Here is a 16,319-nt window from a genome sequence, read left to right on the forward strand (position 1 = left end):
TAACAAAGTTAAGATATGGCGTATCTTCCTTGTTCGACGTGGCGTGAATTATCGAACATGCACTTAAGACTAGTAATACTTTGTAAAATATGTGATTCGTAAAATGATTTGCTAGCCTAGTTGTAGAGATGTTGTAGGCAAAGATCATAGTAATTGATTATTGTTTGCAAAATATGTTTTAGTTGCAACTACGAAATATATTGAAATATTCAAACTTTTTTATGTTCTCATAGAAATAATTTCTTGGCTCGTCGAAAAGATTCACCTCAAATATATTTATTAGAATATCTTTTACAATGTGACATAGTTCTTGAGAAATAATTCATCTTTTATTTTGATGGTTTTCTCTCCATCTTATTGTTAAGTGTTAGTAAATTTTTGTTATCTATTATAATATTATATTTTTTTAAGTTTCCCACTCGATGCATGGTTCTTGAGAAATAATTCATCTTTTATGTTGATGTTTCCTCTCCATCTTAATGTTAGCAGTTAGTAGTAAATTTTTCTTATCTACTAGTACAATTTATTTTTTTATTTTTTTTGGTTTCCCACCCTGATGTCTGGTATTTGTATTGGGGCTCGATTAAATTCGGATTCGTACCAGAAAATTTTATATTGGAGGGTACATCGTTCACTAACAAAGGTAACTCCATGTCCGGTACTCGAACCCAAAACCTCTAATTAGGCGACTCCATACTATAATATTGTGTTATGTGTTAGTATTATTCTTCTTTAGGCGTTACTCTAATTTGATAATGCAAAGAATAAAGAACACTTCTAATCTACAATTAATCTGTGGTTAATTGTCATACCTCTCCACCATTAATTTGTTGTAACATTTCTAGATTTTATGTATATGCAGAGTGGGAGAATGAAGTTACTACTTCATAAATGGTTCACATTTATTCATATGACAGTTTCTTAACTTTTGTGATTTCGTTTGTGAAAAGATACAACTTTTCAGAAGGTTTGAAGTTAGTATCTTTATGACAATTTTATCATTAAACCAAAATAAATATTACATAACATTAACTCACATTTGGCCTCTTACGATTTTCTGATGGAAGAAAACGTAAATGATTTGCCTATATAAATATCATCATTTGTGAGCTAAAACACCAACCAAAAATATTATTCTCTCATCCTCACAAAAGACTATTCTTCTTCCTATTTTTCCTCAGCAATTCTTTTTTGCAAACTCCAAACTTACAGCCATGAGTGCACGTATTTGGAAGTACTGTAGAACCTTGAGGAGCGACCGGTCTTAACGATTTGCACCCAGTCGGACTGAAATCGCTTTCAAGGCAGTGGCTTGCCACGATACAGTATTTATTCGATAAGTTATTTCTATTCTTGGTCAATATTATCTACTATTTTTCTTACAATTTGAAAGCGATTTTGTATATAATATTGACTAATGGCTACCACTTTGAATAAAACACTTCCTGTCAAAAATTAAGCCTTTAGATGGCAATAATTATAAGCATTGGTCCGAGAAACTTCTAATTTTCTTTGAACAATTAGAAGTGGATTACGTTTTGTTTAACGAACCTCCTACTGATGTTGTCTCCAATACTACTAATGTTGCTGATAGTTCTAATATAACTGCAATTGTTGTTGCTAATGATGCTGCTAAAAAGAAATTTAAAAAGGATAATAAAACTATTCGAGGGCATCTGCTTAACCATATGACTAATACTCTCTTTGATTTGTTTATAAATTATAAAACTGCTAAAGTCATATGGGACAGTTTGGAGAAGAAATATGGTGCGGATGATGCGGAAAAAAATAAGTATGTAGTTGGAAAGTGGATCGAGTTTCAGATGGTTGATGATAAGCCAATCATGGAGTGGAGCAGGTTCACGAGTATGAGAATTTGACTGCTGATATTCTGAACGAAGGCATAGAGAAGTGTGAGATTCTTCAAGCTAATGTTATGCTTGAAAAATTTCCACCTTCCTGGAGTGATTACAGGAATCAACTGAAATACAAGAAGAAAAACTTAACTCTTCAAGAATTCATCAGTCACATGAGGAATGAGGAAGCAAACCATCTCAAATATGAGGAGGTAGAACGACTTAAGGATAAGATGAAATTTCTCTCTCTTAATTCTTCTAAAGCTAACCTTGTGGAATCTGCTAGTACTTTTGTGAAAGACGGGTTTAAAGGTAAACAGAAGAAAGGATATGTAAAGAAGCAGAATTACTTCAATAAACCGAAGGGCCAAATCCAAAAGCCGAAAGGACCTTGCTATGTCTATGGAAAAATTGGTCATAAGGCTTTCTAGTGCAACCAAAGACAAGGACAAAGCTCGAAGGAGGGAGTGAAAACTCCACCCCAAGCGAACCTTACTGAAAGCGGTGATATGATTGTTGTTGTGGTCGTTGAGGCAAATATGGTGGCTAACAAGACTGATTAGATACTGGACACAGGCGCTTCAAGGCACTTCTGCGCCAACAAGGAATTGTTCCATGACTTTGAGGAGTCTACTGATGGCGAGTGTATTTACATGGATAACTCCACTACCGCATGAGTTATGGGTAAAGGAAAAGTTCTACTTAAATTAACTTTTGGAAAAACTTTAGCCTTGAACAATGTTCTGTACGTTCCCTCCATTCGTAGAAACTTAGTTTCTGGTGCACTTCTTAACAAAGCAGGCCTTAAACTTGTTTTTGAATCTAATAAAATTATTATTTTTCGTGAAGGAGACTTTGTTGGGAAGGGTTACCTTAATGGAGGTTTATTTGTACTAAACATTGTTCAAGAGATTAGTAGTAATGCAAGTACTTCTAATTCTACTTATATTACTGAGTCTATTGATTTGTGGCATGGTAGGCTAGGTCATATTAATATTGCTTCTATAAAAAGACTTAAAAAAATAAAATTAATTCCAGCGATTAATGTTGATAATTTTTCTAAGTGTCCTATTTGTATAGAAGCAAAATATACCAAAAAGTCTTTTAAAAATATAACTAGTAGAAAGACAGAATTGCTTGAACTAGTGCATTCAGACTTAGCCGATTTTAAGAACATTGTTAGTAAGGGTGGGAAGAAATACTACATCACTTTTGTAGATGACTTTTCGAGATACACTAAGGTATATCTTCTTAAGTCTAAGGATGAGGCTGAAAGCATGTTTTTAAAATACAAAGCAGAAGTAAAAAATTGATAGGGGTGGTGAATATAGTACTAATACTCTAGAAGCTTTTTATGAGAAAAATGATATTACACATGAGGTTAGTGCTCCCTATACTCCCCAACAAAATGGTGTAGCTGAACGAAAAAATCGAGCCCTTAAAGAAATGATGAATTCTATGCTTTTGAGTTCAGGTTTATCTGACAAGATGTGGGGGGAAGCTGTCTTATCTGCATGTTATGTTCTTAATAGAGTTCCACATAAGAAGTTAGATAAAACTCCTTATGAGTTATGGAAAGGATTTGCCCCTAACTTGAAATTTATAAAAGTGTGTGTGTGTTTGGGGGGAGGGGGGGGGGGGAGGGGGATTGGCTAAAGTTGATCTACGTAAATTTAAACAAGTAACTGTAGGACCTAAGACTTTTGATGCCGCTTTTATTGGTTATGCTCAAAACAGTGTTGCATATAAATTTCTATCTTTGAATGATCATTCTATTTGCGAATCCAGAGATGCAGAATTTTTTGAGCATGTTTTTCCATTGAAATATAATGTTCCACTGATGTGCCTAATAATACTTCTACATTTATATCTGTTAATTCTCATATTGTGCCTTCTTCTAGTATTACTGCTGATTACTGCTGATGATCATGAAAATGAACTTAGAAGGAGTAAGAGACGTAGAATTGAAGTTAGCTTTGGTCCTGACTTTATCACTACTTTCTTGACTGAAAATATTGAGCTTGATCTTTTGAATTATGAATTAGTGTCTACATATTTAATAGAAGAAGACTCTAAGACTTATGATGAAGCAATGATGTCAATAGATGCTAATATTTGAAAAGAAGCTATTAAAAGTGAATTAAACTTTATAGTTTCTAATCACACTTCGGACTTGTCTGATTTGCCTAAAGGTTGTAAACCCATAAGTAGCAAGTGGATATTTAAGAAGAAATTGAGACCTGATGGTACAATTGAGAAATATAAGGCTAGACTTGTTATTAGGGGTTTTAACCAAAAGAAAGGCGTTGATTACTTTGATACTTATTCTCCCGTAACTAAAATAACAACTATTAGAACTCTTGTTGCCTTAGCCGCTATTCATAATTTAGTGATGCATCAAATGGATGTTAAAACGGTTTTTCTAAATGGTGATTTAGAGGAAGAGATCTATATGACTCAACCTGAAGGTTTTGTGATCCAAGGACAAGAGAATAAAGTATGCAAATTGAGAAAGTCTCAATATGGTCTTAAACAGGTACCTAGGCAATGGTATGAAAAGTTTAATAGCACACTAGTAGATAATGGGTTTGTTGTTAATGCATCTGATACTTGTGTTTATTCCAAGATGGTAGGATCAGATTGTGTGATTATATGTCTGTATGTAGATGACATGTTAATCTTTGGCCCTAATGTGGATATTATAAATGATACTAAGAATTTGTTGTCTTCTAAATTTGAAATGAAAGATCTTGGAGAAGCAGATGTAATTTTAGGGATTAAAATCAAAATAACTGCTAATGGTCTTTCATTGTCTCAGTCTCATTATATTGAGAAAATGTTGAAAAGGTTTGATTGTTTTAATGTAGCTCCTGTGAGAACTCCTTATGATCCTAGCATACACTTGAGAAAGAATAAAGAATCTAGTATTTCTCAAACTGAATATGCTAAGATAATTGGTAGTGTAATGTTTCTCATGAATTATACACGGCCTAATATTGCCTATGTTGTTAGTAGATTAAGTAGATATACTCACAACCCCAATAGTGAACACTGGAATGCTTTTCATTGCTTGCTAAGGTATTTGAGAGGTACTATGGATTGGTGTTTGCATTTTAATAATTTTCCTCATGTTTTAGAAGGATTTTGTGATGCAAATTGGGTTACTGACAATGATGAAGTTAGCTCCACTAGTGGCTATTTGTTTACTTTGGGTGCAAGTGCTATTTCGTGAAAGTCTTCAAAACAGACTTGTGTAGCACGTTCGACCCTGGAATCTAAATTTATTGCTCTTGAGTTAGCAGGGCAAGAAGTTGAATGGTTGAGAAACTTATTGGCAGACGTGCCTTTGTGGGGAAAACAAACTTCTCCAGTGTCTTTACATTGTGACTCACAAGCGGTAATTGGAATTGCCAAGAATAGTGTGTACAATGGGAAAAGAAGACATATTCACATTAGACATGGTGCGGTGAAATAATTATTAAAATATAGTATTATTTCCTTGGAATATGTAAGGTCCGGAAAAAAATTGACTAATCTTTTAACTAAGGGTTTGGCAAGGAGAGTTATCCTTGAAATATCGAGAGGGATGGGGCTAAAGCCCATGGATTGAGAAGTATGGTGGATACTCGTTCGTGGTCAAATGAAGCCATACAAGACTTCAATATGCACTATATTTCCTATCCCTATGATGTGTGGTAGTGCTTTATAAGGTTGAGCCTATTTTGCTCTTAATGATTCCATAGCCTTAAGGTAGTCTATATGTTAATAGACTTGATGGAATCACCTACGTGAGTATAAAGGTGCGGTCACCTTTTCTGAAAGACTTGGGATGTCTTTCTAGAGCACTCATGAGACCCAAGGTGTGTGCATGACCATAAAAGCACTTTATTAGTATCGCGGAGTTTGCATAAAATTAAGGATATAGTATGTATATTGAGGGTCTCAACTCATGTCTATTCAGTTCAAGAGTACTTCACTTTGTGGATATTAGTCGTTGCCTCATTTCACTACGTGCCAATTCAAATCAAAAGATATTGACACTTAAGTACATGTTCCTTCCTTTTGCCAGGAAGAAATTATTCTTATTCTTTATCTTTGCATTAGTGGGGGATTGTTGGTATTATTCCTCTTTAGGCATTACTCTAATTTGATAATGCAAAGAACCAAGAACACTTCTAATCTATAATTAATCTGTAGTTAATTGTCATACTTCTCCACCATTAATTTGTTGTAACATTTCTAGATTTTATGTATATGCAGAGTGGGAGAATGAAGTTACTACTTCATAAATGGTTCACATTCATTCATATGACAGTTGCTTAACTTTTGTGACTTCGTTTGTGAAAAGATACAACTTTTCAGAAGGTTTGAAGTTACTACCTTTATGACAATTTTGTCATTAAACCAAAATAAATATTACATAACAGTAACTCACATTTGGCCTCTTACGATTTTCTGATGGAAGAAAACGTAAATGATTTGCCTATATAAACATCATCATTTGTGAGCTAAAACACCAACCAAAAATATTATTCTCTCATCCTCTCAAAAGACTATTCTTCTTCCTATTTTTCCTGGGCAATTATTTTTTGCAAACTCCAAACTTCCAGCCATGAGTGCACGTGTTTGGAAGTACTGTGAAACCTTGGGGAGCGACCGGTCTTAACGATTTGCACCCAGTCGGACCGAAATCACTTTCAAGACAGTGACTTGCCACGACACAGTATTTATTCGATAAGTTATTTCTATTCTTGGTCAATATTATCTACTATTTTTCTTCCATTATGTGCTCTCAATGTTGCCTATCTCCATCTTCTTTTCCCGAAGTGGTTCTGCCTATATTTGATTAAACTTCCCTTTGTGTCTTTCCTATCCATGTTGCTTGTTATCTCTCTTTTTCTTTTTATATTTAATATCGAGGCATTGTAATTATTGTTATTATCTATTCTCCTTTTCAACTCGTCGAGATGCTCCCATAGTCGCATTTTACACTTATTTGTAAACTAGACCGGCTTAAATTGCTTGTGTTGAAAATAATTAACTATCTGCTAGTATAATTTATTATCTCGCGTTAATATTTGCAATACCAATTTTATTTTTAGATGATGAATGCATTATTTATATACTCATGATCTCATTTGTATTTCCTAAATTGTTGTGCGAATAGTACTCTAGGCCAATATTTCCTCTTGAGGTTCTCATTAGCTAAGGAAGAAAATTTATTCATTTAGGTTTGCGTTACAATTTTTCACTCCTGTCCATTAATTCATAACGTCCATTTTTAATAGTGATTGGTGTGTGTTTAATGATGTCAAAAAAGACAAACAAAAAGAAAAAGTTGAAAGAAATTGACAATATTTTAACTTTTTTTCATTGTTGGTCTATTTCCGAGCATCCTATAGTTAAATTTTTAGCTAACACCCTTTTCATGGATGCCAAGAAATGACCTGGTTTTTGTCTTTATCAAAAACAAACAACCCTTCCTTTAGAAAAAAACTTCATTTTGAATTGACTAGGCGTACAGGATCGCCTATTTTCCTGTACGCCTTTTTCTTTCGTTTGTTAACATCATGTTAACAAAGATCGTACACATTTTGCTACTATTCGTATGTCTTTCTTCTATTTCTCGCTCGCTTCATGCTGCAAAAGGTGATGATCAAAATACATTATTTTTAGCATGTGGTTCGGAAAATGGTGGAACGGATGAAGATGAGAGAAAATGGGAACCCGACGCGAAATATCTAATTTCAGTTGATAAATCAGTCATTTCACAACCTGAATCTCAAGGCCCTTCTTCTCCATCTGTTGTACCATATATAAATGCAAGAATTTTTCAATCTGAATCTTCATATAACCTTCCCGTTAAAAACCAAACAGCTTATATTTTACTCAGGCTTCATTTCAATCCATCCCCTTATCCTAATTTCAACATTTCCAATTCATATGTCACAGTTTCTGCTGGTAAATTTACATTGTTAAATAATTTCAGTGCCTTTATAACAGCTCAAGCCTTTTCACAAAGTTACATTATTAAAGAATACCTTTTAACTCCTGTAAATTCTCCAACCTTGGAAATCAAAATTAAGCCTTTTGGTAATTCACCATTTGCATTTATTAATGGAATTGAAATGATCACGTCGCCTGATTTGTTTTTCGGCCCTGATCCTACGTTGGTTGGTTTCGACGTTGAATTTGCTACTGCACAACAAACTATATCTGTAAAGGATAATATTATGGAGTTGTTGTATAGGGTCAATGTTGGTGGACAATATATTCCTCCGAAAAATGATTCAGGCGGGTTAATGAGAAGTTGGTATGAAGATACTCCTTACATAGATGGCGCGGCATTAGGCGTTACTATGAGCAGCAACATGACAATTTTTTACGATGACTTGCCAACGTACGTTGCACCACTTGTTGTGTACGAGAGTTGTAGATCGATGGGTTATGATTCGAATGTCAACTTACAATATAACCTCACTTGGGTTTTCAATGTTGATCCGGGGTTTTCATATCTCGTGAGGTTTCACTGGTGTGATTTCACTATCGATGCCACGAGGGTCAATTCCTTGGTCTTTAATGTATATATCAATGGACAAATTGCAGAACGCGAAATGGATTTAATTGCATTCAAAAATGGGAAAAAGGCAGTCCCATTAGAAAAAGATTATGTGACTCATATTATTGATGATAAATCAGGGAAGGATAAACTTTGGATTGCAGTACATCCATCTGGTACTGGAACTGAATTTGCTAATGCACTTGTAAATGGGATTGAGATCTTTAAAATGAATGCTGGAAATACGAGCTTAGCAGGACGGAATCCTGCAATTTCAGATTTAATGAAGAAGCAACAAGAAGTAGAACAAAGTAAAAAAGAAGCTCCGCGTCCATTTGCTGATGAGAAGAAATCACATAGTACTTCTGCTATAATTACTGGTGCTGCTGGTGGAGTTGCTGCATTTGGTGTAGCTGCTGTTTTACTTATTGTTGCTTATAAGAGGAAAAAGAGAACAGCCCCGGGAGCTGAAGGTACAACGAGTTGGCTACCGATTTATGGTAACTCTCATTCTTCCAGTACCAAATCAGCTTCAGGAAGAAGTTGTGGTAGCACGACGATATCTTCAGATGCTGCTTCTAATTGTCGATATTTTTCATTAGCTGAGATCAAACAGGCTACTAAGAATTTCGACGAATCTTATGTTATTGGTGTTGGTGGATTTGGTAAGGTGTATAAAGGAGTTATCGATGGTGACACGAAAGTTGCAATCAAAAGATCAAATCCGTCTTCACAACAAGGGGTGAACGAGTTCCAGACTGAGATCGAGATGCTGTCAAAACTAAGGCATCGACATTTAGTGTCATTGATCGGATTTTGTGAAGAGAATAATGAAATGGTCCTTGTTTATGATCACATGGCGCACGGAACATTAAGGGAACATCTTTATAAAGGTAATAAAACTATATTATCTTGGAAGCAAAGGTTGGAAATTTGTATTGGAGCAGCCAGAGGACTTCATTACCTTCACACTGGAGCTAAATACACTATTATACATAGAGATGTGAAAAGTACAAATATTTTATTAAATGATAAGTGGGTTGCTAAGGTTTCGGATTTTGGACTTTCGAAAACAGGTCCAAATATGAACCAAGGACATGTTACAACAGTTGTAAAAGGTAGCTTCGGTTATTTGGATCCTGAATACTTTAGAAGACAACAACTGACTGAAAAATCAGATGTGTACTCATTTGGTGTTGTCTTGTTTGAAGTATTATGTGCAAGGCCAGCACTTAATCCAAACCTTTCGAAAGAACAAGTTAGTCTTGCAGATTGGGCATTAGCTTGTCAAAGAAAAGGGAATTTAGAAGATATTATTGATCCACAGTTAAAAGGAAAGATAAATCCTGAATGCTTGAAAATTTTTGCTCGAACAGCAGAGAAATGCTTAGCTGATAATGGTATTGATCGTCCGTCTATGGGCGACGTGCTTTGGAATCTTGAATATGCACTTCAGTTAGAGGAAAATCCAGATGGGGTTGCATCAAATTCTGAGGCAACTAAAAATGTGGATCAAGAAAAGGCTGAAGTAGTAGATCAACACAGTTTGATAGCTATGCATAGAAGTACTTTGAGCCTTGAAAGTGAAACTGGTGATAATAACACAGATGATGTCTTTTCTCAGATTGTGAATCAAACAGGAAGGTAATAGCAAACGTAGCTGTTTCTTATCTTATGAATGATTATGATAAGAATACAATATTGTACAATTTCACTACATACTTTGTCTCAAACTATATAAGAAATATTATACTAGCAGTTTATATATTGTACATTGTGTAGTGTGTTTGGACAAACTATGTGGTCTAAGAAGTTATTATTTAGATGAGGGATTTTCAGTTTGCATATAAATTTCTATTTCTAACTTAACTAAATACTCAATATGAACCAGTACAAAAGTTCATCAAGCATAATGCTAACTTCTACTAAAAGCAAGATAGTTTGTGAATTTTCCAAGCGGACAACTAATTTTTAATCTGAAGTTTTTGTAAAGTTGGTATTTAAGAGCTATGTTGCGCGGACTCTCCAAAATATCGTCGCACTCGTGTTAAATCCTTTAAAAATTCACTATTTTTCGATGATCCGATATGCACCCAGCGATTTTTTCGATGAGTATGAACCAATATTTTAAAAGGCATGGGCGTAAGACGAGGCGTTTTACATGCCTCAGCAAGGCGTAAGCCCCATGGGTATTCAATTTTAATTATTTTATAAAATAATATAATTACAGTAAGTATTTATAAACAGGTAAAATTACATAAAAATTAAAAAAAACTATATGTATGTATGTGTGTGTGTGTGTGTATATATATATATATATATATATATATATATATATATATATATATGAGAGAGAGAGAGAGAGAGAGAGAGAGAGAGAGAGAGAGAGAGACTTCGTATTTGTAAAAAAAATGAATATTCGATGTTTTGGGATATATTAGCAAACTAGCAGATCAAATAAAGAATTGAAAAAGACCATAAATTATGGCTTCAATCAATAAAAAAGATCTTGACTTTTAAATTTAATACATTCCAGTTCCTTTTTAAAACTTTTGATAATTACAAGTTGACTTTTGATAATTTGGGTATTATATAAAAGACTTATTTAACAAACTTTATTTTAATTTGAAAAAATCTTTGGGGCTTACGCCTCACTACAAAAACGCGCCCCAAACACCCGGGCGTATGCCCCGAATTGTTGGGTGTACGCCTCTTGAGACTTTCGCCATATGATCACGCCAACTATGCCTTATAAAAAAAACTAAGCGGTCGTTGCAAATATATTCCGGCTAATAAGTCCGGAGTCGGATCCCACAGGGAATTAACCGATCAAATACAACTACTAGACTCGCACGAACTCACGCAATCAATCTTCAAAAATATTTAAGTAACAATTTGGATGTTTACTAACTAAATATTACGTAATGAAAATGCCACAATTAATAACTAACTACTAACGGGTTGTAGACAAGAATTGGAATGAACTAAGATTGTGATTTCCCCTATTGTCAGAATCTTTTCCGCTACATTTTCTATAAATTTGGCTAAGTCTTCTCTATCGATCATGAGCACTCTAACTGTCGTAACTCTCTCCCGAGTAATTACCATAATTTACTAGACATATTCTCCCGAATTACGCTAGCTGGCATTAAGTATGGCTCACTCGGATCGCACCAAGGTTTCGTTATCCCTAATCTCACCTTTAAACCCTTCGTATTGATCCTTCATATACGTTAGGAGTGATGTTGCTCAACAACTACCTAAATATATATTCTCTCCCGAGTAATATATACTAAATAGGCACAGCCAATTGAGGGGCCTTCAATCAACCACAATAATATTGTAGTTAAACAAATAGAGAAAATACTACGGCAAATATATATTAACGTAACAAGAAAATCATCCTAGGTTCCATCAAAACCTTAGATTAGGAGTTTAGCTACTCATACTCATAGTAACAATATCCAAAATATTTTGCATAATTAAATTACAAAGTAAGGATAAAGGGATGTAGAAATCAACGAGTCTAGCTCCCAACGGTTGTTCCACGAGCTATCCTTGCCTCTGGTTGCCAAGAGTCCCCAAAAATGGCGTTTTTAGGTCTATTTATATGTGTAGGAAAAGACATAAACGCGTAGGCCAAGTCCTAGTCAAACTAGGAGACAAAATAAGTCTTCAAAGCTCGGAATGTGCGTGCCTCAGACCTCGCCTCGCGAGGCATAACGCCAGCTTAAGCTCGCCTTAGGCCTGGCGTCGCGAGGTATAACGCCTGCTTGAGCTCGCCCCAGGCCTGGCGTCGCCAGCTCACACGCGAGCTAAAGGGCTCACCCAGCCTGTTCTAGGCCTGGCTTTGCCAGCTTTTCATTTGTCGGCTGCTCACTTCTTTATTTCTTCTTTTCAACTGTTTTCGAGCACGCTCTAGACTTTAATTATTTCTTTTTCTCTACTTTCATCTCCAATTCACCCACAAATAAAATAGACTCCATTACGTGCAAATAAAGTGTAATTTATCATTAAAGCATATAAAATGCAAGGCGAATAATGTGCTAAACTATGGAATTATACCTCCACATCAATACCCCACACTTAAACATTACCCATCCTCGAGCAATCAAACTACACTTATAGATACAACATTTCTAAACAATTTCCTTAACTCATTACACCAAGAATATTTAAAATAATCTAAGCCCAAAGGTGTAACATCCTCGCCTCAAGATTTGACTCACAAATACCATGCCTTATTCACAATTCACTTACTTACTCTAACATGGAGGTCAACGACATTATATTTCCCTTATGAATCACGTGCCCTCACCCAATCAAAGAGCTTAGTTCCACACACAATTAATTTTAAGAACATAGGAACTCAAGATAGGAAAAATTCACTCGCTCTCATAAATAACATTCATATGCTACAAATGATGCATCATAGGCTTGCCCGTAGTGTAATACTCTACTAATCGAGTTTATTCAGTCTAAGATCAAGTAGGACTTCCACTGGTTGTAATGTAGGTTGTGGGTTGGGTATGATACATTTGGATATGAGTGACTACACCTCCCTTAAGCACTTTAATACATATACTTTAATACAACAGCTCATACTTATGTCAAACCCAACACTCTACCTTCACTTCAAATTATATTACCTCGTACTTCTTTAAGCACAAGTATATCAATAGCCACCATCATCAAGAATTATTTTTCATACAATACACTATTATCATTTTTCTCTCTCTTTTTTTCAAAACAGTACACATTTCTCTTTATTTCAATTGTTCCACTCAAAAGTCAGCCCACACCCCACACTTTAACTTTTTCATAATTTATCACAATTCAAGTGCTCATGAGAGGTGACAAGGTTCAATTATATAGTCTATTAAAACAAAGGTGTACGACTTGTAATGTGGTTATTAAAGAAACAGGATTATAGGCTCAAAGGGGTTAACTACGATATATAACATTTAGGTGGGTAAACTATATATATCTAGCTTAACAAAGAAATGCCTATATCACTTCCTAGACTGAACAAGACTACTTTTTCTCTTTGCACACACACGGGGCAAGTTGTAGACATCAAATGCAATGTACAGAATATATAAAAAACCTCACACAGACATGGCACATAACCCACTCAGGATTGGTTTCATCGCGACACCCCAGTCCAAGCAGTTAAGCAAAATTAAGAATCTATGATTTAAGGTACTTATACTAGAGTCAAAAACCGAGCCCAAGCGTCACAACCATAGTGCTAACTATTCTCAAGGCATAACAAAGCTAAGAGATATTGCAGCAATTAAATGCATAGCCCCGTGGTTCCTACTTCTAAAAATTAAAACTAACTACACTCTGTTCAACTAAAAGCCCTTGGAAAAGAACAGAGACCCAAAGAAAAACCAAGGGGGGATTACTACACTACATACAAGAAAATCTTTTTGGTTTGTTTTTCTTTAGACTTACTTCCCTCGAGAAAATTGTCTAGGAGATCCATCGTCGGGAAGAGTCCAATTTTTCTTTTCTTTTTTTCTTCTAACTAACAACAAATAACTAAAAACAAATAACTAAAACAATTAACTAAACTAATAACTAAAACAATCAACTAGAACAAAGACGACACTTACTAAAAAAAAACAAATAACTAAGCAAAACTAATATTTACAAGTCCCCACCCCACACTTAGATCATGCATTGCCCTCAGTGCATGTACAAAATGACAAAACGAGAAAAATAAGTAGGGTATAAGGAAAAACTCATTGGTCATGCTGCATCGTTGCCCTCATCCTCTGAGGCTGCCCACTCTTCATCTTATGCTTACTCCTCCTCCTCATCATCATCTGACTGCTCTGGCTCGGCCTCGTACTGCTCTGGTGTGTTGACATCCTCATCATCTCGGAGTATGTATCTATCACCTAGCCCAACCAGTTGCTGAGCATGAGCGTTGAGCGGGAACCGCTCATCCAATATATCCCTCTCCGCTATAGTGGTCGGCCGTCCCCCTATCCGCAGCTGCAAATCCATCATCCCATATAGATGGGCCATAAAACTATCATCACGAACATTGCGCTCGGCACATGTCAATAATGGCATGTCAGTCTCTTCCTTCACCCGGATGCTAGTAATGTTCGTTTGTCGTAGGGGCTAATCAATGATGTGGTCGAACGATGGGTCCTCCTCAACCTCTTCGTGTATTAAGAACTGAGTCAACATATTTGCAAAAGACACGCGATCAATCTTCTTACTCGTTCTTACTAGAGACATCTGGTAGCGGATCAAATGACCCATGTTTACCCTCTGACCCGTCATGAGGAAACATAGCACACACTTCCTCTCACGGCTAATGAGCGTGTCATGATTGCAAGGTAGGAGCCGTGCATTAATCAGTTTCAAACAAACTTGAGCCTCCACCCTCATCTTCTTTTTGGGGAACTTCCTGTGCCGATTTGTTTTCTTATCACGGATCTACGCTGCCGTAGAATTGACACCACATAATGTGTGTCTCATCTCTCTATATGTAGGACGTCGAATGAAGTAGTCTAATGGCTCCACAGAAACATCCAGAGCACCTAAAATGTTACATATGGTTGTGGCTGAAAAGTTTATCAACCGTTCACGAATCAGCACTAGTTGTTCGGTATCCTGTGGATCAAACCCTGCATAGAATTCCCGCACTAGATTGAGATTAATATTCCTTATGTTCTTGAAGACATAGCTCAACCCCAAATCATGGATGCCCCTCCAAATAGCCCGGTACTTTTCTTGCAGTTGGCGCTCATGGATAGCGGCTTCCGGATGTACATGTTTAGGCCTAAAACGCATATACCAATCCTTAGTATGTGGGGGTATGCTTCTGATGCCAAACTCCCGTTGGCCTTGGGGTTGTGGACGCATGGCCGCTACAGCTGCCACAACTTGTGCTCCTTCACCTTGACTGGAGGTAGCTTCTCCCCATTTTCTCTTCTTTGGTAGAGGTGCGGAGGTCGCCTTTGCTTTAGCCGGAGCAGTGGAAGTAACCTTTCCTTTGTCGGTGTCTTTTCTCGGAGGCATATTCGTTCATACACAAGTAATCATTAATCAGTTAAAACTGCATTACAATATGACACACATGGTCTTGCCCAAATTTCCGAGGTTACTCAGACTTCACCTCGTATTTTCTTAACACGAGAATCAAAAAACAACACATGGGTGCTTCCTCCAATTTTGAAGCATCGGGCTACCAGTGAGCTACCCCACACTTAAGATTTTAACGTGGTGCACGACTACATAACACTAGTATATTAATCCCGGAGACTCGGGCTCCAATGGGGACAAGGAATGTCATTGAGGCATTATAACAAACATTTAGCATGCATTAGTGCCATGGGAGTTCTTGTAGAGGTGAGGGTTTACCTCACCCTCCCAAATCGGCTTGGGAGTTTCTTACTACCACTTGTTCACACAATAGCAACACCATTCCTATGGGGTTCATGGGGTTGGTACACACAAATACAATACTACAATGAAGAACAACCCCTAAATTTCGTGTCTAGTTGCATACCTTTACCCAACTCGAAATTGCAAAGGAAAGATAAAAGAATCATACCTTAGAAGCTTTAAGAGGAAGGATTTGCTTGTGAATTGCTGGTGCAAATGAAAGAAATAACAGGAGGTTGCTTAACTTCAATGGGTTTGCGAGGGAGGGGGCTTTGCAGTGTTCTTCTTGCGTGAGTGTGTGAGCAGTGAATCTTTGGGCAGTGAAGTTTTGAGCGTCTATGTGTAGTGAGGTTCTGGGCTTTAGGTTGGGTTTTAAGGGATGAGGTTAAAAGAAATAAAGGAACGGGGATTAAAATAAATCGAGATTTTCACTTACCTGGCGACGCGAGGTCGCTGCTTCACCTTATCCCTCGCGAGGTGAGCTCCAACGCTAG

General features: G+C 36.3%; 1 protein-coding gene across 1 annotated transcript; it reads left to right on the forward strand.

The window, feature by feature from the left end:
* The first annotated feature begins 7,135 nt into the window (after positions 1 to 7,135).
* On the forward strand, positions 7,136 to 10,187 carry LOC104096845 (receptor-like protein kinase ANXUR1). Its single transcript, XM_009603281.4, has one exon. The coding sequence runs from the start codon at positions 7,427 to 7,429 to the stop codon at positions 10,061 to 10,063; it is 2,637 nt and encodes an 878-aa protein (XP_009601576.1). The 5' UTR covers positions 7,136 to 7,426; the 3' UTR covers positions 10,064 to 10,187.
* Positions 10,188 to 16,319: the final 6,132 nt, after the last annotated feature.

This window comes from Nicotiana tomentosiformis, chromosome 2 (assembly GCF_000390325.3).
Source record: "Nicotiana tomentosiformis chromosome 2, ASM39032v3, whole genome shotgun sequence".
Lineage (NCBI taxonomy): Eukaryota > Viridiplantae > Streptophyta > Magnoliopsida > Solanales > Solanaceae > Nicotiana > Nicotiana tomentosiformis.